We start from the raw sequence: 23,106 nt of genomic DNA, 5'->3' as shown, positions 1-23,106 counted from the left end.
ATGGCTTTTTAGTAATTAATGGGCAAGATTGTGGTTACTTTATCCCTATTGCAGCTATCTAAGTTCTACTTGTTTTGTCCTGTCCTCCCCCTCATTTTTCATCACAGTTTGTGTCTCCAATGGAAAAACCTACTCCCATGGAGAATCCTGGCACCCTAACCTTCGGTCCTACGGAATCGTGGAGTGTGTGTTGTGCACCTGCAATGTCACCAAGCAAGAATGCAAAAAAATTAATTGCCCCGATCAATATCCTTGCAAGCATCCAAGGAAAATTGAAGGGAAGTGCTGTAAAGTCTGTCCAGGTATGGATAACAGGTTGCTTTGGGTTTAAAAGGGCAGCTCACAACCCCATTCTCAGACCCTGAGTCTTTTAGCATCTGTGGAACGGGGCACAGGGGGAGCCACGACCTGGCAGGCATTTCAGTCTAACCTAGCCCTAACCTACAACCTAGGATTGTTGTGAGTCTAACGGGGAGGGGGGCATGGAATCCTTGGAGTAAATGAGAGAATAAAATGTAATAAGTAAAATATGAATGTATCAACCTATTTCCCTTATAGATGAAATTGGAAGTCAGAACCTTGACAGCAAAGACTACTTCTGTGGTGAAGAGATGCTCCCTGTCTATGAAGCTGTTCTCTCTGAGGAAGGAGAAACCATACGCAAGATAGCGCTGGAGACAGATCAACCACCGCAAGTCAAAATCCACATGTGGACCATTAGAAAAGGTGAGCTGAGAACATTCTCTTTCCATCATCAAGGCATGTGTTTCGGGGGGGTGGGGGTGGATCTGTGTTACCATGCCTACTCAGAAGTTGTACTGAATTCAGTAAGGCTTACTCCCAAGCAAGTGGGTTTTGGACTTTAGGATTAAAGTAAACAAAATGGAGTTAGGTATTTTTAAGAACTTAAAGACGAGCTTGGCAACCTGTGGTTCTCAGCCTTATTCTATGCAGATGATAAGGAATGGGGGAATTGGGAAGAAAGGGATAAAAGGAGTAGCAGAAAGAGGGAGACTGAGAAGGTATAGAGAGAGAGAGAGAAAGAGAGAAAGGGTGTGGCGGGAAGAGAGGGGAGGAACGGGAGTAGCAAAAGGAATACATTTAGGACAATCCATTAAAGGGGGGAGGAGAAAATAAAACAGTAAATAAGACAAGATGCTAAGAAGTACCTCCCCAGAAGACTGCCGTGCCTATGGAGAACAATTTGAGAAAGGCATTCTATCTAGTATCTAGGTCGGAGTTTGCCAAACGGAGTTTGCCTAGTATCTAGGTCGTAGTGTGCCTGCCAGTACCTCCTATGATACCTTCAAAAGGTTTCAGTAAATATCCCCTTAAAAATTCACATCAGAGGAGAGTCTGCTTGTTCTTCCTGCCCAGTTCCTCTTTGCACAGGCTCAGCCTCTCCTACATTGGATATTGCCCCTTCAACATACCCATGTTTCATTTGATGCCCAGTTCTGTTCTGAGCAGAGAAGGGTGTAAAGAGCTTCTCTAAACGAACAAGCATGCTGGTGGCTCATGTAGGTGCTTTCTCCCCCTACTGATGCAGCATTTTGTGGTCTCCTCTCTCTTTAGCAGGGATCAGCCATTGTGGTATGTCCCTTCAACATCCATGTGAGATAATTCCTGCACAGCAGCAATTCTGTGATGGGTCCAAAACGATTGCCCTCTGGTTCAAAATTTTTGGAAACCCATGCTCTAGGTTAATGTCTCTCCACTCTCCCTGCACCACCTCCAAATGTGATATAAAAACAAGTTTCTGCATCTGGCAATAACCCCCCCACACAAAAAATGAGTTGTGTCCCCTTAACAGACTAACTACTTTATTCTGACACAAATTTTCATGGGCAAACAAAGGTAGGCACTCTTCAAAGTCTACTTGGTTGTTGTTTAGTTGGCTTGTTGGTTTTTACAAGGTACACAGGGTTGTTTTGAACCCCTGTATGTTTCGACTTTTTTCTTACTTGTTAAAACATTTTAGCATATTGCAGACGTGCTCCCCCAGCCCACAATTGATAAGGGAATGAGCTGAAGCTTTGTGGATAAAGTGAGGAAAGCCTGTTGTCAGATCTGTCTGTATAAGATTATTCTTTTTGACGCTTGAGCAAATGGAAACATTTAGAGCCTGTTGAAAATCGTGATAATTACTGGTGCCCAATTGCTGCACAATATGGTGCAGTTCGCTGGTGGTTCAAGCTATGCAATCAAGTTGTGCAAGGCCTGGTGTCAAGAAGCAGAAGGTGGTTCTTGAGTGTGTTCTTCTAACCATTTGCTGCAGGTATCCTGAGCCACTTTGACAAGCAAACAGTATCCAAGGATGAGTTCAGCGAACTACGCCACTTCAAGCAGATCACAAAGACCACTTTGAGTAAGTCAAACGCCTTCTTTGATTTTTCACAAAAACTTAGTTGTGAAGAAATATGTTCTCCAACGCACACATACACACACACACACACACACACACACACTCCATACGCAGAGCCTAGACCTTTATGTCTTCAGTCTGTCCCACTGGTCTCAATGTGTGCGTAGGGTTGCATCCTCAATTTACTAATTGGATTAATTGTACTGTTGTCTCTGAGACGTTTGGATCTGATCATTTCGGAACAGAAAGCAAAATGATTGTGATAGACGTTTATATAGGGCTGCCATATTTCAAAAAGTGAAAATCTGGACTTATGGCAGCCCTCATTTATAAAATTATGCATGGCATGGAGAAAGTGGCTAGAGAAATGTTTTTCTCCCTGTGTTGTTACACTAGAAATTGTGGACTTCCAATGAAGCCAAATGTTGGGAAATTCAGGAATGACAAAAGCAAGTACTTCTCCATGTAGCACATAGTTGAACTATGGAACTCGCTTCCACAGGAAGAAGTGATGGCCACCATCTTGGATGATTTTTTTTAAAAAGGGATTAGCCAATTTCATGGAGGAGAAGGTTATCAATGGCTACTGGCCATAGTGGAGATTCCATAGTTGAAGGCAGTAATGTGTCTGAATACCAGCTGCTGGAAATCACAGCAGGGGAGGGAGCTCTTGTGTTTGAATCCTGATCGCTTGCTTCACTGGTCACTGTGAGAACAGGATGGTGGGTCATTGAGGAGATCCAGCAGGCTCTTCTTGTGTGCTTATATGAATTAGCACATCAAGCATATTAACTTCACTTGCCAATGTCTCGATAAAGGGTGATTCCACATTGTCACTATTTTGTGGGCGAAATTTAAGCACGTATCAGAACTTTAGATTTCCACAGTTAAAGGCTTTGTTACCCTAGCGAAACAAAGCCACTTTAAAAAAAAAAGAATCTGACTTTTTGCAGTTTAGAAAGTGAGACTGAAATATACTCAGAGTCGCAAAGTGATTTCATGCTCTTTATTCAGCTCATAGTGGTGAGGAGGAATGAATGGAAGTCTCCTCACAGTATCTGCTTTATATACATTATTTACACAATAGGCTGCCCATGATTGGCTAATTCCGGAATTCTACTGTAAGCCAATCAGGTTGTGGATTCACTTCTATCTGGAGCAGGATTGGGTGGTTCCTGCCAACCAATCATACTGCTGCATTGTTCTAGGACCAATCAGACTGCTGCATTCTGAATCCTATTGTTCTAGGACCAATCAGACTGCTGCCTTTTGGATCCTATTGTTCTAGGACCAATCAGCCTGCTGCAGTTTGGATCCTATTGAACTCAGTACATAACAGAGACAGAAATGGATTAGAAAGTGTGAAGTGAACAAATAATAGGAAGACCTATAAACACCCTTCGAGCAAGTCAGGATGTCCTTTGTCATATATTAACAAGGCAAACAAATCAGAATGGGTGCTCGATCTAGATGAGATATAATCTAACTTCCACAGAAGCTTCCTGCAAGCAAATCAGGGTGGGTGCCAGTGCCGGATTTATGTATGGGCTAAGTAGGCTGAAGCCTAGGGCTCTAGATCTAGGGGGTCTCCCCCCAGCCCGCCCACCCCCCAGCAGGCAGTTTGCCCTCTCCTCTCCCAAAATTGCAAACCCAAGACTTCATGCGAGGGCAGGGCAGCTCAGGCCCAGCAACTATGAGACTCAGGGCCAGCCAGTGGGGCCCTATTTTTTGACCCATGTGCTAGGTCATTTTCACAAGGTCAGCAAAGCCCTTCAGAAATCAGACCTGTTATTGAGTTCTTGTGCAAGTTTGTACAGTTCACTTCTGGATTTTTTAAGGAAAACTAGAGATGATTTTGATGAGCTTGAGAAACAAGCAAAAGCCACCTTGCCAAATGTCAACTACAAAACAAGGAGACGAAGAGTGAGGGAATGGCAGATAAATGACAGAAGTGCACCTGGTGCTTTAGATGCACTTTCTTCAAGAGATAGGTTTAGGATAAAATCCTTTATTCCTATACTGGATGCACTTGAAGCCAATTTAAAAAGAAGAAGTACTGTGTACAGTGATGTTGCACAAGTGTTTGCCATTCTTGCTAATTTGACAGCATCTAAGCAAGAAATTCAGCAAGGTGTTGAACAGTTGGTGGAAGCATACCCAGAAGATATTGACCTCAAACTTCTTGATGAACTTTGCACTTTCACCTGTACATGAGACAAAGCCATAGGCTTACAGCAGAGCACTCTCTGTCTCATACAGACCTTTATCAAATTATATACAATAAAAAAAATCAGATGGCCTTTCCTAATGTGGAAGCAATCTTGTGGCTATTTCTTAGCTTTATGGTCACTAACTGCTCAGGAGAGAGGAGTTTTTCAAGACTCAAAAGGATTAAAAATGAATTATGGGCCACAATGTCTCAAGAGAGGTTGTCCGCACTTAGCATTATGTACATTGAAAGTGACAAACTTAGACAAACAAATTTTGATGAAGTTTTGGATGATTTTGCTATAAGGAAGGCTAGGGGGGAAACATTTTTAGTCATACTGTATTTGATTGTTGTAATTTACTTCTTAATCTGTATTTTAAAACTGACTGTTTAATGACAACATAAAGTAGATTCTAAAAGTGCCACATTGTCAGGTAACCATGATCATATTATTTACATTTCCCAGGCAATAAAATTTGTAAACTCAATGTGTGTTTTCCAACTTCATTTTCCTAAAAAATAATGCTTATTCCACAAAAGTTCAGTTATTGAAAAAGTTTTTCAGTGTCAATTTTAACATGCGTTTTTTAAAATCACTGTGGTATTAAACAATAATATCTTATGTCCTTTAGAGGAGAAATCGTGAATTGAAGAATTTTAAATACCCACCATCATCCTTGGCTTCACTCAATTTTGTTTATAACACTCTTCCATTTTCTTCTAGTCGTGAGGGTGGGGGAGGGGCCTCACAAGTGGAGCAGCCTAGGGCCTGTCTTCATCTAAATCTGGCCCTGATGGGTGCTCAATAAACAAGTTGTCTAGAGAAGCCCACAATCTGACCATACCAAGAAAAATTCCAAGGCAGCGACTTTTGAAAATATTCTGATCTTTATTTCATTTGTGTGAATCAAAGGGCTGTTTACATGATCAGTGGTACTAGACAAACAATCCCTTGATTCTTTTCAGCCTCTGATTTGTTTACATGTACGTGGAGTGAGTCAAAAGCTGAAGCCTACTGAAAGTCAAGAATGACTGGCAAAATTAAGCCTTCTTAACTGATCTCTTCCAGGAATTTCTGATATGTAGAAAGTGGGTGGGATACACAGTTCCCTAGAGCCAAATTGTAATCTGACCAGAGATAGTCAGCAAGAGCTAGAACACCCTAGAATTCCTTGTCTGTGCTGCCAGATGCCTTTGCTCTCAAATTGCAATCTCTGGATTTTTTTTGCTGTGTAAAGAAGACCTTGGAGGTATCCAAATAGATTCCACTGAATGAGCATGATACAAAAGGGAAAGCACCTGCCTCTGTCTATGCATTGCTTCATATGTTTCCACAGTTAGTTGCAGGAAAGAACAAATAGCAAACAGGATTTTCTCTGTTTTCTGTCTGTAAAGGTAAAGGTAAAGGGACCCCTGACCATTAGGTCCAGTCGTGACCGACTCTGGGGTTGCGGCGCTCATCTCGCTTTACTGGCCGAGGGAGCCGGCGTACAGCTTCCAGGTCATGTAGCCAGCATGACTAAGCCGCTTCTGGCAAACCAGAGCAGCGCACGGAAATGCCGTTTACCTTCCCGCCAGAGTGGTACCTATTTATCTACTTGCACTTTGATGTGCTTTCGAACTGCTAGGTTGGCAGGAGTTGTAGCCGCTATTAATGCCTTTAAAGCCCGCAAGAGATTTTATTCAAGGGCTTCCCAATAATGCCTAGTTTGACATCATGGCTATAGCAAAGAGTAGAAAAGTAGGCAAAAGTAGGCAAGTTTACCATTGCACATACATCTCTCAATCTCTCTGCACTTCACAGTTCTAGAATTGATGTTAGGCAACTGAATGGATGGACTGACTCCTTAAAGCCTTGTGGTTTGAGACAATATGTAGTTCTTTCATTGGTATTATAGTTACAACAAAATGTTGCCGTGTGTTTCCTCACCTCTTAGCAGAAGTGCTGCTATTCAAGCTTCCAGAGAGGCAGCCATGTCCTCCTCCAATGATAACTATAGGTCCCATCAACACCGTACATTTCAAGCACATGGCTTCTCCCAAAGAAGCCCAGAAACTGTAGTTTGTAACTCTGCACGGGGCAAACTACAGTTCCAATGATCTTTTAGGGAACTGTGCGGTGCTAATGTAAACCTGTGAGACCCAAATGTCTTTGGGATGAAAATTCTCTTAGGAAAGACATGAACGTATAGAGGCTCTTCCCATCAACCTTCTGGGGTTCAGATGTGCTTCCACGTGATAAAAAGCTTCTCTGTGCTGTGACATATTTGGTGCCCCTGCTTTGAAGTGAAATATTTGTTTGTGTTTTGTTTTAGGCCAGTGGAAAATATTCAGTGAGGGAGAAGCTCAGATAAGCCAAATGTGTGAAGCTCGGGTGTGCAGGACAGAGCTGGAAGATTTGGTAAAGGTTTTGTACCTGGAGAAGTCTGAGAAGGACCACTGCTAAGAGAGAAACGCCAGAAAGCCGATGAAGGCATGGATCTGCAGCTGGACTGCGGGCTTAATCTGCTTCTCCTAAAAGCCCTAAAAGCCAAACTTATAATGCAAGTCAATATTCATCTCATGCCCAATGTAACCTGCTCCTTCATGTAGATCTGTCTCAGGCTTTTCAGTATCTCTCTGGAAGACTTAGGAGGCTGTGTTACTGGCAGGAGACAACGGGAGGGTTTAGCTTCATGTAAAGGGTCGTGGCTTTACTGGTTTGGGAAAAATAATAATAGTAATTAGATCCGGCAAGCTTAATGATCAAGGAAAAGACCTAACAACAAAAATGAAAATGTTTTATATGCAGATCTGGAAATGACTCTGATAGCAATATTGGAGAGCTTGGAATATAAAGTGAGATTTCAGACTAACAAGTACCATTGGTTTTGGCGCAGTGCCTCTGGGGCTAATCACATTACATGTTAAAATGTACAATACAGCCTTGATGCAGGTCTTGTTTTGTTTTGTTTTAAGAGCAAAACAGCTTCAAGAGTGGGGGCAGGCAGGCAGGCAGGAAAGGTGCTTATCCCTCATAAACACACACATGGAAAACAACCCCCCTGCCCAGGTGGAGTAGCTTGGAGAAATGATTTTAGTCATCATCATCATCATCATCATCAAAAGGGCTGGTGATGAAAGGATTAAGCCAGATGCAGGGAACATTTTTCAGCTGAAGGGTCGCATTTCCACATGTGCAGCCTGCCAGGGGTGGATGTTGCGATGGATGTGACTCTTACCTTTACAGAGTAGGCTCCAGTCCAGCCGTGCTGCTTTCTGGGCGTGCATCTCTCTATCCAAGCAAGCCAGGGACATTTTTACAGTTCATGGGACATATTCCAGCCAGGCAACAGAACTGGAGGAGAGTGTAGGGCAGGGTGATGGGAGTGTGGCCTGAGGAGAGTTCCAGGGGGCAGACAGAGAGGCGGGGGCAGGGCATAATTTGCCTCTGACCTTAGTTTAAGCACTCCCTGTCGCTTCCTCTCCTTCTCCACTCTTAACCTTGCTTTCCGAAAACTGGCATCAAGGTGTTGTTGCGTGCATGAGCATGTAATGCATAGTTTTCCTGTTAACTGTTGAAAAAGCAGACATTAGCACAAATTACTCTATTTTTCTACTAATTTGAGGGAAAGGCTCCTTTTTAAATCATTTCCACTCATTTCCAACTCGGTATAGGTAGCTCAAAGCTGTTTTCCTGTGGTCCCTTTTAGCATGCATCTTGGCCGCCAAGCAGCCTTAATGAAGTCATAATCCCTGGAGCACATGAAGAACTTTAAACTGCTTATGATGCTCTGCGGGGATGGAGAAGAGGAAAAAAAGGAATGGTGCATTTTGAGAATGATTTTTTTAAAGAGTAAATAGTAGGCCAGGGGCCCCAATCCTATGCACTGAGTAGCTGGGAAATGAAGAGTTGCAGCTCCTTTACGTACATACTTCTGCTATTTAGTCTTTAAAAAAAACATTCACACAATGTAATCACACAGTTAAGGGACCTTCCAATCATACCTTCAGCTGCTGTTTTTCCAGATTTTTCTGCGTGTTTCCACATGGCATCATTGTCATTCCATTGCTATTCTTCAACATTGCAGTCATCAAGACTACTTTTTCTTCCGTCACAAAATTTCCAACATTTGTGGAATTTCTGGAACAGTTCTGCAAGATCTGCATTGTGAGGAAGGTGTCATGCAATTTCCCAATTTCTTTTTTTGGGGGGAGGGGTGAGTTTCAGCAGTTTCTGTTTGGGGTGAGTTTCAGCAGTTTCTGTTTCCCATATTTTCCCTATCCTTTTTGATAGAGTGACACTAGAGGCTAGCTCAGTCAGAAGCAGTGAACTCAAGTAGTTCCTGCTGCCTATGCTCCTAAATTCCCATAGAGTCAGAATTCCAAGTGTTATATACCTACATGCACACAGACACCCCAGCTGCAAAAAGCCTATCAGTAACTTGTGTTTGTGCTCATAATTCTGAGATTTACTGGTTGGTGGAACAAGAGAATGGAAGAGGTGTGGCTACAGGCACAGAACTTTTCTCAATGTGAAAATATGATACCACCCTCCAAAGAACAATGACAAGTGACCAATGGGGTGGGCAGTCTGCTACAATTTCACTCCAGAAAACAAGAAGTAACAGTACCTATAGTGCTGTAAACAGTAGGTCTGGAAGAGCCTCCAGTTTGGCCTGGGGAAGGAAGTATCATTTCTTGCCAGAACTGCAGGCCACATTCCCACCGATCCTTTCAACTATACCATGCTTCATGCATTAAGCTATGCTAATGGCTTCACTGCTATATCATTTGCACATGGCTTTCTAAGCAACCTCCCTGCCATCAGCTTCTGTCCATTGTTTCACACCATATAAAACGGAAGGTAGGAGATGATCAATATTTTAGTTATGATTCATTTCAGGAAGATAGCGCTCACCAAAACTGGCAAATGCCACAGCAAGGAAGGGGCCTTAGCTTGGTGGTAGAACTCACACTTTATTCCAGGTTTAGTCCCTGGGTTCACTCTCCAGGTAAGCCTGGACTGGGTGGGACTCCTGCTTGAATCAGTGGAGAGTCATTGCCAGTCAGTAGTGCAGACCAGGGATAGCCAACGTGGAGCCCACCAGATGCTATTGGACTGCAGCTCCCATCAGCCCTCAGCTAGCATGGCCTATGATCAGGAATGTGGAAGCTGTGGTCCAGCAACCTGGAGGACACCATGTTGTCTTGTCCCTGTTGTAGAGGATACTGACTCAGCAGAAGGCACCTTCCTGTGTCACAGTAAAGTTATGGCAACAGCTGGTGCACATTTGAAGTCTCCTTTGTGGCCTGTCATAGCCAAAGGCCAACTTTGTCAGGTGCAGTGCTGGAGTTGTATCCAACACCCCACTTCCCCTTCCTCTGCTTCTCCCCCCATACACACACAAAGGCTGTTCCAGAGGACCCCCCCAAAAAACCCTCTGGAACAGATTTTGCATGAGGGGGTTGTAGCAGGGAGGGGAAGTTATGTTGTGCAAGTGGGAGTTGTTTTGCAAACAGAAGAGAAGCGTTGGATTTAGTCCCACCACAGCCAGAGTGGTCTACAAAGTGATTCTTCTGAAGCATCAAGCACCTCTCTCAGTGGAAACTTAATGAGCACTTAGGCCTAATTATTAGCAGATAAGGTGTGGTATACCCATTTCTGGAGTATACCACTGTGAGGTGGGAAGTTCACGGAAAGTGTACAGTACTTATTTTTTATTTTTGAAAGAAAAGTGAATTACTTTCTGTATTTGTGACAAGAAAGGTGGGGTGCAGACTGTGTATTTATTTGTATGATAACAACTTTTTAAGGAAAAGGAAGCACCAATATAGTGAGTTTGCTTAAGATTAACAAATATACACCATAGCCTGGGTTTAGGTTGGGCTTCTCCCCACCCACTTCCCAAGACACATACTTGTAACCATTATTTATGTATTTGTTCTATCACTTTTATAAGTTAATAAACTTGAAGTTGTTCCAAACAGGAAAGTTTCTCTCTCATGGGGATGGGCCTAATGTGCATTTCATTGTGTTAGACAATTGCCATTCTGTAAAGCAGTCTTTGACACAAAAGAGGCAACACATATTCTAATTTTGACAGTTTCTCAGAACCAACACCTACGTAATGTATTCTTTGTCTGCAGAATGAGCCAAACATTTTCCATTATCCATCCTGGTCTTTCCTCTAAGGAACTGAGGGAGACATGCATAACTTCCCCTTCTGTTTGGTCATCACCACAACGCCATGAGGCATGTTAGTCAGTGACTGCTGGTGACCAATGAAAGGCAGGCTTAGCTGGGTTAGGTTTGTTGAATTTATGAATCGCTTCCCACAACAAAAGTCCCAAAGTGATTTACAACAGGAATGTAAAACAGTAATAAATATACATAAACATATTGAAACATAACCGGAATAAAACATCCATTCATTGATGCTACCCTGGAAAAACAAAAGCATGTTCGCCGGGTACCAAATGAGAAATAAAGTTGATGCCAGATGACCTCCTTGGGTAGAGCATTCTGTAGGTGGGTTACTAATATAGAGAAGGCCTGTTCTCTCAGTTTTACTCACCAGACCTTCCTGAAGGGCCTCAGTTGATGATATCAGGGTCTAGGAAAGTTCATTTGGAGAAAGGCGACTTTAGCTATCAGGGCCCTGAGCCACAGAAGGTCAAAAACAGCTGTTTGAATTGGGTCCAACAAAATCAGCAGTCAGTGCAGTCAGGCTAGAACTTGTGCCTTCTTGTCCCAATTAACAATATAGCTACCACCTTTTGCATTTGCTGTAGTTCCTAAACTGTCTTCAAAGGCGGCCCCACAAACAATGCATTGCAGTGGTCATCATCATCAACACTTTATTTGTATTCAACAGACCATTTAATTTTATAAAAATTGACAATTACTAAAAGTAATAAAAGTACACATTAATACAACTGAAAAACACAGAATTATAATGTTAAATGTGTGTGTGTGTAGATGATAGATAGATAGATAGATAGATAGATAGATAGATAGATAGATAGATAGATGATAGATAGATGATAGATAGATAATATATAGATAGATGATAGATAGATAGATAGATAGATAGATAGATAGATAGATAGATAGATAGATGATAGATAGATAGATAGATAGATAGATAGATAGATAGATAGATGATAGATTAAATATAGAGAGATAGAGTCATAAGTGGTCTAGTATGGCTGGACATAGTCAAAAACTTTGCCACTTGCCCCATGACTGGAGCCCTGGAGCAAACCGACCATAAGAGACTCAGAAGAGTGGTCAGACAGTGACTGCAGAATGGGATCTATTAGGTCTCTCATAACTGCTTGCCAGAAAAGGACATGGAAGATAGACTCCTTCTCAACATTGTTACAAGGGCAGCATCTATGGTTCATTGGGTACCTACCTTATAACAACTTGGAAGGAAGAACATTAAACTTTGCCAAAGATAAAACCTTCCTACATTCAGGGATACATAGTTTACCATCCCAAATATGGCATTCAATCTCTGCAGGGGAGACATGAAGCAGGATCCCTGTGCAATTCCTTGGAGCGCTTGGAAATCTATATCCAGAAAGCCGCTGTTAAACAATTGATTTGGCATCCTTTAGATCCTGAGTTAACAGGTAAGAAGGTGAAAAACCCTTGAAGTGACCTTTTGCACCACAGCCTTCAGCCAATGTGATTCAAAAGAACAGAACATTACCTTAGAAGCCAAGGCATTAGGAGTAAACACATGATAGCAGCAACGCCAAAAAATGAATAGAATAAATCCACACTAGGCACTTTAAAGAGTTCAGGCTGGCTTCCAGATTAAGGGTGGCTCAAGTGGCATGCCTTGAAATGTTGAATATTAACCTTAAGAGAGGAAAGTTTGAGTTCCTTTGAATGAATGCTTAAAATCAGGAAACCAAGTTTGTGCCCCAAAAACAATACTTGGCTTTATAAACCTGGATAACTACTGGAAGAAATTCCCCATCATTTTAGAAAATTGTTTTTGTTCCACTTTAGTCCTGGCATATTTTTCCCCATACCCTCCACCCTTACAGTTTCAGGAAACCATATGCCTAGATATTTATAGGAGGAAACTTGTTCAATTCTATTGTGCCCCATACAATCAAAGAATCTGAATTTCTTCTATGTAAACAAACAAACAAACAAAAAAGTACTTTGATTTCGGAATAGTTAACTGTTAATATATTGTTCTTACCATAAGTACTTATAATTAGCAATTTAGTGCTAATTTCTGTGTTATTTGCAAACAGATTATTCTGAAAACAAGTAACACGGAAATAAGAGCTAAACATGCCCTATACAGTATTGTGCTATATTTCCAGACGTGGCTTTTATGCTGTGTTTTATTACACAAATATAATGCAGAAATTAACTGTTAGAGAAACATCAGGAAAATGGAATAAACTGTTGTGTGAATGCAGCCAATTACAGCAGATGTCATTTAACCCAGCATCCTTGCTTTTAAACCCAATTTAGCAGCAGGACTAAATATGGAGTCAAATAGGTAGGAATCATACATAGTACGGTCCTTCATGAGTGCTCCTCCATGCTGAAAATAACCATACGAAACCTCCGTTTACCTTGATGAAAAGCTAGAAAGTCAGGGAGAGAGGTTTATCTGAAAGTGCTTCCTCCCATAATGACCTGCCTAGGCGTGAAAGGGAGCAGCAGGGGAGGCCCTGTTGGAAGTGCTACCACCCTCTGTGGTTCAAGGGGTGGTGACACATGCAAGGGCATTCTCCGTGGTGACTCCCCATTTCTTGAATGGATGCTTCTTGGGCCATCACCATGTGCTATTTCAATGATCAGTCATGACACAAATATTTGCCCAGGCCTTTGTTTGCATGGGTGTTTACTAGCCTCCTGTATTCATGTACATGGCTGAGCACTGCAGTTCTGTCCCGTTTTGTTATCTTCCCATTGGTGGTGTTTGTGGTTTTACTTTATTATATTAAAGGAACATTGTGCTTATTTTAAGTGTGATGTTTCTGTAAGTCAGAGACCCAGGGACCATTTGATGAAGCCTGGGTTATAACAATGTATGTATGTATGTATGTATGTATGTATGTATGTATGTATAAATAATGTTGTAGCCTAGCCTCCTTCCTGATGAGATGGCTTTTCTGGCTGCTGGTATGCAGAGAGAGTTTGCTTTTTTATTTTTTATTTTTCACAACGATGCATGGGAAGCTTCCCACAACTAGGACTACAGTCTGAAGTGATATATCTGAGGAAAGGCCAATCTGTGTTTGTACAATTGAAATCACCTGTAAGCCAGTGTAAGTGGAAATACAATTTACAGAGTTTGAGGATTTTGCCAGCATCACTTCACCTAGTCCCCGCAGGCCCTGTGCCATCAGCATGGGTGCAATGCATGCTGGGATGATCATAAGCCCAGTTTAGCTCTGGGGTGGAATTTCAAAAACATTGCCACTTAAGCAGTCAAAGGTAAGGCCTCCCTCAGGGCAAGAGGTTTATGTACCAGGCCTGGCTGATGTTAAGAAAGTGAAGACTTATTTCACAACATAAAAGAGCTAATGTGTCAGCCACTAAAAGCAGACAAACAGCTTCAAGCACTGTGGCTCTTTTCCCAGCCGGTTTATGATGAAGAAGAAATAGATTTATTACATATTGGGCAGGCAGCAGGGGGGAAGTAATCCTAATCCCAAATATATAATCAAGAGTTGATGTGAAATTTTAAAAAAAGGTAGTGGAAGGATCTGCTTAATTGCACAACAGCTTTAAACAAGCTTTTTCTGCTACTGCAGCCAACGGTGACTGTTAATTTGTGCATGAAATTAATCCTCTGCTGCTCTGATCAGCTTTCATGTTGTTTGTTAACGCAGCCAGTATTTTGCTGATCCAATGACTTAAAAAAATAAAACCACGCCCAATGTTGTAGCAGCCTGTATTAGTGTCTGAAAATCCAGTAAAATCAAAGTTCTGTCAGTGATCAGAACTTTGTCAGATTTCATCTTTGCCCTTCCCTGCACTCTCCAGGACCAATGTTGTATCCACTCCTGCCTTCCCATTTTCCTCCAGGATTTGTCCCTAACTTTCCAGATGTTTGCTTCCCAGGGCCTCTCTACCCTCTGACCCAAGTTAGAAGTGTTAGTCTTCTGAATGAAATCACTACATGAAGGGGAGGAGAGATGTGGGGACTGGAGAGCCTACCATACTTGCCTTCTTGGTTGCCCTCTGCCTGCAGTGCTCTAGAATGCCTGCTCTAGAATGTAGAACCCTGATTTTCCAGGGTTCTGTGTCATGCAAGGCAAGCTACATGATAGAACAGCTCCCTGGTGAACAAGGTAGCCCTCCAACTTGTGGAGGGCATCAGGAATGAAGGGTAGAGCTAGCACACTTGTTCCCCTACTCTCAATACTCAATATGTTGTTTTAATAGGGAGTAAAGCAAAATTGACCTGAACCAGTGGGTGGGTGCAGCAATAGGCAGAAAGGCAAACTAACTTGTTGGTAAAGTAGATCACTTGCTCTTAGGCTTTACTTCCTGTTGGTTTTCCAATACAGTTCAAGTCAGCCTGTATGAACAGAAGAACAGAAGAGGAGCCTGCTGTGTCAGGTCAATGACTCATTTAGTGCAGCACAGATGTCTGTTGGAAGCCCCAAAACAGAACATGAGTGCAACAGCACTCTGCCCACCTGTAATTTCTAGCAACTGGTATTCAGAGACATACTGCCTATGACAGTGAAGGTAGAACAGAGCCATCACAGCTGGTAGTCATTGGTAGCTTTGCTCTCCCTTAATTTCTCTAATCTTCTTTTAAAGCCATCCAAGTTGGTGGCCACCACTGCCTCCTGCAGGTGTGAGTTCCATAGTTCAGCTATGTGCTGTGTGAAGGAGTCCTTTATTTTATCTGTTCTGAATATTCCAACATTCTTCATGGGATGTTCACAAGTTCCAGTATTATGAGAGAAGAAGACAAGTGTTTCTACCCAAAAGGTGCCACAGAATATGTACAGAAGCAGACCTTCAAACTCCCCTGAGAATCTCCTTTGCTCCCCCCCCCCATAGTCAGAAATGACATTCTGATGAGTGCATCCAAAATGAACATGCATTCAAACACAGAAGAGACTTAAACTGAAATGAGACAAAGACAAATGTTTCCTGCTTGGCAGGGGGTTGGACTCGATGGCCCTTGTGGTCTCTTCCAACTCTATGATTCTATGACCACCAGTCTCACTTAGGCAGTAATCCTTATCATGTCTAATCAGAAGTAAGTCTTATAGAACCATAGAGTTTTAGAGCTGAAAGGGAATTCAAAGGGTGTTCTCCAAGGTAGGTGGGTTTAGGATTGCAGTCTGAGATACATGCTAGGTAATATGGAACAAGTAGTACTTGGTAAGAAAATTAAAATGGTATGTCTACCAAGTGAATTAAGCCCATGTCTTGCTGTGTGGGTAAACAGTTGCATACGAAGCAGCTGTAAGCTGAGTGTGGTCGGCAATGCAATCAGCCCCCCTACCTCCAACTAATGAGACTCTTTCCTTTATTACATTTTATAGACCTTTAAAGGCAGCCTAAGAAGGATTATATAGGCTGGCTGTCTACCCACGTCTGTCTTTCAAAGTGCCACCAGCATTAACACCATGCCTAGAGACCCTGATAGTGTTTAACAAGAGGTTTCTTGGAGTGGGGTTAGCCAGTATAATATAAAAACCAGGGAAAGCAAACAATGTTCCACCTCTTTTCTCATCCCCTATCCCAACTCGAAAAAAGAAATACTAAAAAAAAAAAAAAAAAGTTAACATAACAGTGAGTCAACTGGAAAGTGTCTTTAGAAATCCTGGAAAAGCCTTTCTTTGGTCACTGAAATAAATGATACCTTTTATTCCTATTACAAGCAGGAGCAGGGGGAGCTTTAAAATCGTGTCATCATTTGAAGAGGGGGAATTAAAACAAAAGATGCACATCAGTCTGGAAATGATAGTTTCACAATCTCTATAATAAAATATATAATGATTTCAGAAGACTGCAGTGCCATTGACACATATGCTAAGAGAATGGGGAGTTGTTCCTTTCTTTTTTAAAAAAGGAAGATATCGAGGATCGCCAAGTATGCTGTCCTTTGGGTCATTTTGACTCCATTTCTGCCAGCCCTCACTGACTGGGGGGCTTATCCATATTTCAGTTTGCATTGCTGCTTCCCTTGGGAAAACCCACTGTTTAGTGTGGAATCAGAACAAATGGCAATCAATTGCTGTTTGTTCAGATTTATCACTAAAGAGTGGGTTTTCCAGGGGAAAGCAGTGGGCAAAGGCAAAACTACTCGGACCTGTGGAAGTCACAGGACAAGTGGAAATGCAAACGAGCTAAGTTTGAATGATCTTTCCCAGATTCATACAAGCCATGGCTTATCAACCCAGTAACAAGAGTAAAAGTGGAATGCTCTTCTGTTGCCATGCTCACCTGTTTTGCACTTCATTCCTGGCATTCCATTAAACCAGAGTGGCACATTACTGGGTAACTGTGATTTAATTTACCGTTATTACTGTGAACTGCATAGCTGAATGGGGAGTTGAACTCTTCTCTTCCAGGACCTAGTACAACACTCTAATCACGACACCACACTGACTCTTCAGTGTTACATCATCCCTAACCACTGGCTATGCTAGCTAGGGGCTGGAGAGTGCTTGCTGTTGTACAACCATAGAAATATTCCTCTTCCTTTATTATAATTGCTATCAGGCTCTCAGCACTGTGGAGATGCCAAATTGCTGGTGAGTGCTTGGTGCTATATAAATGTGGAAAATGTACTAGTCAGGTTGCATGGCAGGAAGAGATGCATTTGATGACTTGTCTTAGTCGCCTAAATTTCTTGGGCTGGCCCTGCTGACAGCATGGCTATTTTTGAGAATTTTTCTGCTTGTCTCGTTCTTTTTTAAATGTTGGCATTACTTTCAGCCATGTGCCGCCTATTTAGGCAAATTATTTAAGGAAACGTTACCCTTCTGTGGTGTTAAGCCATTATGTTCAACAGCTGCAGAAGTTATTTGTTGCAAAACTTTCCCAAAGAGCCGGCAGTCTGTCCTTTTGATGCTTGGTGGCGTTGTGAAAGGAAAATATCTGGAATGCTTTGGAAAATGGGAGGATGTGTCTTTGTGCACACATGACTCAGTGTGCATGTTTCCATGTGAAGTCCCCCCCCCCCAAAAAAAAAATGAAATGGAGTGTTATTACGTATCTTTCCCCAACCACAATCCTTTATTAAGGAAATTTTTCATTTCTTGGTACAGATTTGATATTTGATGTTGTAAACTCTCACAACTGAGTCAGAATGCACAATAGAATATAAAATAGGCTAAGTTCTCATAAAACCAATGACCAGTAATGGTTAGGAATCATGTCTGACCACAAGGGTCTTTGCTAAATCAGAGGAAGTAATTGACCATCTTGTTTATTCATATAAACAATGAAGGGGTACCAGGTAATGAAGACAGATTTCCATATTTGAGCTCCTCTAGTCTGTCTATTGTGCTCTGACAATTTCTCCTCCAAAACTAGAGCATGCAAAAGGCCCATCTTACTCCACCAAAACTTTAGAGTAAAATGCATATGAGCAACTTCCACAAATACAGCTACAAGTAAGAACATGATTAGATGGGTACACCTGGAAAGAGACACAATTGAAAATACCCACACCACAGAATACCCATTCATCCCAAACAAACTAAGGAAAATCCCCACAACACTGAACAGGTTTACACAGACCATGCTTAAAGCATGGAAAGAAGAAGTAGGTAAACTGTCCCCAACCCCAACCCCAACCCACTAATACCCCTGGCACACCACCCACTATTCCACCACGCAGAACAAAACCTCCAGATAAAAACTTGGCAGGCCAAGGGCTTATACCACCTAGCAGACTTCTACAAAAACAATAAACCCATATCAACACAGGAAATAAAAGACAAACTAGGAGATACCCAAATGCCCTGGCTATCACACCATCAACTACATACCTTCCTAAACTACTCAGTAGTGAAATCAACAGCAACTAGGCCCTTGACAACTTTCGAAAACCTCCTCCTAACAACAAAAGGACATGGCAAAGGGATGGTATCCACAATATATAAAATACTACTCCAAAATCCCACAAACCCCCTTGACATAATCAAAAAACAATGGGAGGACGACATGGGCTATGAGATTAACCTCACTCAATGGACTAGAATGTGGTCTAAACCTCTTTAGATCCATTTCAGCAAAAAGGAAGGAACTCACCCTGAAACTCACCTACAGATGGTAACTAACACCAAGGAAACTAGCACTAATACACCCAGGAACCTCACCAAAATGCTGGAGAGGATGCGCTTCCACAGGCACATACCTACACATGTGGTGGGAATGTCCCAAAATCCAACAATTCTGGACAGCAACCATACAAGAAATATGCAAAATAACTAAGCAAGTATTAGAAGTCACCCCAGAACGGGCCCTGCTAAACATCTTCCAAGACAATAATGCCCACTCACATCATATTGAGCTCATAACCTACCTACTCTCAGCAACCAGAATCATCATAGCCAGGCATTGGAGAGACCTATCAGGAGTAACTATGGACCATTGGTATCAAGTAGTATGGGAAACAGCCCTATTAGAAAAATTAACCAATAAACTGAAACTGACATGGGGACAAATAGAAGAAGACGCCTTCACCCCAGTATGGCTCCGCTTTATCACGTACACAGCACAACAAGATAATGACAAAACTCTGCCAACAGCATACAAATCAATCTGGTTAACCTGATGAGATAGAGATAGAGATAGAGATAGAGATAGAGATAGAGATAGAGATAGAGATAGAGATAGAGATAGAGATAGAGATAGAGATAGAGATAGAGATAGATATAGAGATATAGAGATATATAGATATAGATACACACACACTCACACATCCTGCTCCCACACACAAATAAATCTCACTACAGCCACCTAAGGACAACCAATCACACTCCATGCCACCCTCTACCTCTCTCATCACCAAGGAAACACAACAAGTGAATAGTAAGAAAACCCATACAAGTAACGCTGACACAAAACCCCACACATACACTAAACAGAAGAATAGAAACATAACCACCCGACCCCACCTCACGCACCACTCCCCCTCTTTCCCCCCTAACCTAACATAGTATGTATCATTAATGTCTCATAACAAATGCAACTGAATTGTAGAAATCACAACTTGAAGAAAGAGACATCATACTGTTTTTGTATACTTAAGAAATATTTACTGTAATAAAAAAAACATTTTAAAAAAGAAAATTATTTTAACTGTTTATTTTTAATTCAACAGCTTTACTGCTTTTAAAAAGAAAAACAAAATACACATCATGGGCATTGTAGGTATACAAATGAAAAAATGTGTGTGTGTGTGTGTGTGTGTGTGTGTGTGTAATATAATACACAAACACACTTTTTTAAAAAAAGATGAAAGAGTATTAACAAAAAAATTGCAAGGAAAAGGATAAGGAGGGGATACACAAATAAAGTAAGTCATGAATGAGGAAAACAAATGGGGAAAATATATAATTTGTACCAACTATTCATATTTCTCTACTGGTGCCCAGTTTGATCTCTGTTATGTTAATTCATGTTATGTTACTGATTAATTTTATGAAACAGCACATTTCCAAAAGTGGAAACATTTCCATGGAAAAAAATAGTCATGGAAAATTTTCCAAGCAGGGGGGTGCAAATGCAGAATGGAAATTTTTCCATCGGATCATGGCCCAAGACCCACACTTGGAAACCTTCACCCAGGAGGAGTCATTTTAGGACACAAACTCCTCCACTACTGGAAGGGACCATAGTTCAGGGGTAGAGCATGCAAAAGGCCCATGTTTCTGTCTCTATCACATCCAGGTAAGGCTGGGGAAGGTTCTGACCTGAACCCCCAGGGAGCTGCTGCCCGTTGATATAGACCAGAAGTGGGAAGCCTTTTTGTCCAGGCCAAGGGAAACCTTCCAGGGGCCAGTTGCCCAAGGCGGTGGGTAGCGCAACAAATGTAAATGTTACCTTTGTGTGGTAGGATAGTTTCCACACACACCTCTCCCTATCACCCATCCAGGAAAGCAAGACTCATAATCAGAGTTCAAGGACACATGCCAACCAGAAAGGAGGCCAGTGCCAGGTTTAGCTCTGAGGAAAGAGAGTGTGGCTGGAGCTAAAGAGTGACCATTCCTCAAACTTCTTTCTTCTCTCCTCCCCTCAGTGCAAGATGGTTCTTCAGGTTCTTCAGTGGTGACCGCTGAGGGGCCACTATGGGAGCTAGATGGTGACAGTTGATTAAGCGTCTTTCTTCTCTGGTCTCCTCAGGGCCACTCAGACACGGAGTCTGATCCTGCTTTCCAGCTCAGGATCCAACTGTTAGGTGTAATGGCAGATGTGGGGCAAGTGAGCATGATTTGGAGCTCATGGCCTGGCAGGCTAAACTTTGCTTGAAGGCCAGAGGTTCCCCTCCCCTGACTTTTAAGCTACGCTGAGCCTTTGCCTCTGTGTTTTTGAAGTGACTCTGCATCTGAACTATTATCTATCAGTTATGGTAAAGCACAGGACGCAGGTGGTGCTGTGGGTTAAACCACAGAGCCTAGGACTTGCCGATCAGAAGGTTGGCGGTTCGAATCCCCATGACGGGGTGAGCTCCCATTGCTCGGTCCCTGCTCCTGCCCACCTAGCAGTTCGAAAGCATGTCAAAGTGCAAGTAGATAAATAGGTACCACTCTGGTGGGAAGGTAAATGGCATTTCCGTGCGCTGCTCTGGTTCGCCAGAAGCAGCATTGTCATGCTGGCCACTTGACCCAGAAGCTGTACGCCAGCTCCCTCAGCCAACAAAGCGAGATGAGCGCCGCAACCCCAGAGTTGGTCATGACTGGACCTAATGGTCAGGGGTCCCTTTACCTTTACCTATGGTAAAGCACGAGTTATGGGGGTTGGGAAGGATTGGAGACAACGTTTGTGGACCTCTATCATATCCACTCTATGAATGGAACTCTATCATAGTTCAAATTAAACAATTTAAATATTTTGAGATCACTTTTACTAGTTCAGGGTACTTGAAAGTGCCTGCATAGTCAACTAGAGAAATGTTGGCCAAACAGTTAAGGTAATAGTCAATTCTTATTTTGGCAAAGGAGGTCGAGTAATTCAGCCTACACTTAAAAGTTTTCAGACAAATGCAGTGTAACAGCTGGTCTGTATAGCTCTGGGGTAACAGATTTGCAAACAATTGAATCTTTTCAAAATCAATACCTGAGAACAGTATTTCAAGTACCTAACTGTACACTGGGACGTGGGTGGCGCTGTGGGTAAAACCTCAGCGCCTAGGACTTGCCGATCGTCAGGTCGGCAGTTCGAATCCCCACGGCGGGGTGCGCTCCCGTCGTTTGGTCCCAGCGCCTGCCAACCTAGCAGTTCGAAAGCACCCCTGGGTGCAAGTAGATAAATAGGGACCGCTTACTAGCGGGAAGGTAAACGGCGTTCCGTGTGCTGCGCTGGCTCGCCAGATGCAGCTTGTCACGCTGGCCACGTGACCCGGAAGTGTCTGCGGACAGCGCTGGCTCCCGGCCTATAGAGTGAGATGGGCGCACAACCCTAGAGTCGGACACGAATGGCCAATACAGGCAGGGTACCTTTACCTCTTTACCTTTAACTGTACGCTATCTTTCCTGTTATCAGCATTGGCTAATTTGCCAAACTTGGCATCTTTAGTACACGGTATAAGATAATTTATTATCTTGCTAATTATGCTGTTTTAAATGCACATTTTATATTTGATTTCCTTTTGTAATGTTTTCTGGGGGGGGGGTTGTTTTTGTTTTTTGTTGTTGCTGGGAGCATGGGTTTATGGCTGAGAACTCTTCTATACAGCACAGTGTTAGGATTCCATAGAAGGCATCACCCAGAAGTCCAGCACCTGGTATTCCAGGGCCTCATCATTTGGGTTTGTCTTCATCCAGAGGCAGATACCAACTTACGGGAGGACCTTTCCTCAAGTTCCACACTGGAGCATACTTCTGTTTCTCCATAACCCGCTCTCTTTCGCTCTTGCATAGGGAGTCCTTAGCCTCTGAACTTTTTGTCTTCTCCCATGCTTTGCATTTCTCATAATCCCTCTTCCACTGCTTACAGGAAGGTGCATCCCCATAGGTATAGTAGTAATGGAACAGATTTGGGATGCTCTTGCAATGTTTCCATTCAGACCAGTAGTCATTGCAGGCTCGTGGGGGGCCTCCAGGTATCGCTGTCAGCCATGCTGGTCCCTGCTCTGTTTTCTGTTTTTAACTTTGCTGTGTTAAATGTGCATTCTGTAGTGACCTTTTTAATGTTTTATTTTGAAATCTTTAAGATAGTATTTTAGTTTCCTGTTAATTATTTAGAATGTATACCTTGTTAAACTTTCTTTTGTAATGTTTAGTTCTGGATATATGTGTTTATATCGGTATAGAACTGATAACAACAACAACGACTTATTGGATCAAGTTGCCTTATGGGGAGTGCCAG

At 42.4% G+C, this 23,106-nt stretch overlaps 1 protein-coding gene and 1 long non-coding RNA gene across 2 annotated transcripts in view; one reads left to right on the top strand and one right to left on the bottom strand.

Annotated features, from left to right (window-relative positions):
- The window catches only part of CHRDL1 (chordin like 1), a 47,558-nt gene extending 37,010 nt beyond the window's left edge, over nt 1–10,548 (top strand). The window contains exons 9-12 of the mRNA XM_083485241.1: nt 108–302; nt 559–726; nt 2,279–2,368; nt 6,890–10,548. Coding sequence (XP_083341367.1) covers nt 108–302; nt 559–726; nt 2,279–2,368; nt 6,890–7,020 — 584 coding nt within the window. The 3' untranslated portion in view covers nt 7,021–10,548. The remainder of the gene's footprint in view (nt 1–107; nt 303–558; nt 727–2,278; nt 2,369–6,889) is intronic.
- LOC310698359 overlaps nt 1–23,106 on the bottom strand; it is a 525,075-nt gene that overhangs the window by 232,739 nt on the left and 269,230 nt on the right. The gene's annotated exons all lie outside the window — the stretch shown is intronic.

Source organism: Podarcis liolepis (genome assembly GCF_965112155.1).
Source record: "Podarcis liolepis genome assembly, chromosome: Z".
NCBI lineage: Eukaryota > Metazoa > Chordata > Lepidosauria > Squamata > Lacertidae > Podarcis > Podarcis liolepis.
This window is presented reverse-complemented; position numbering and strand designations above follow the sequence as displayed.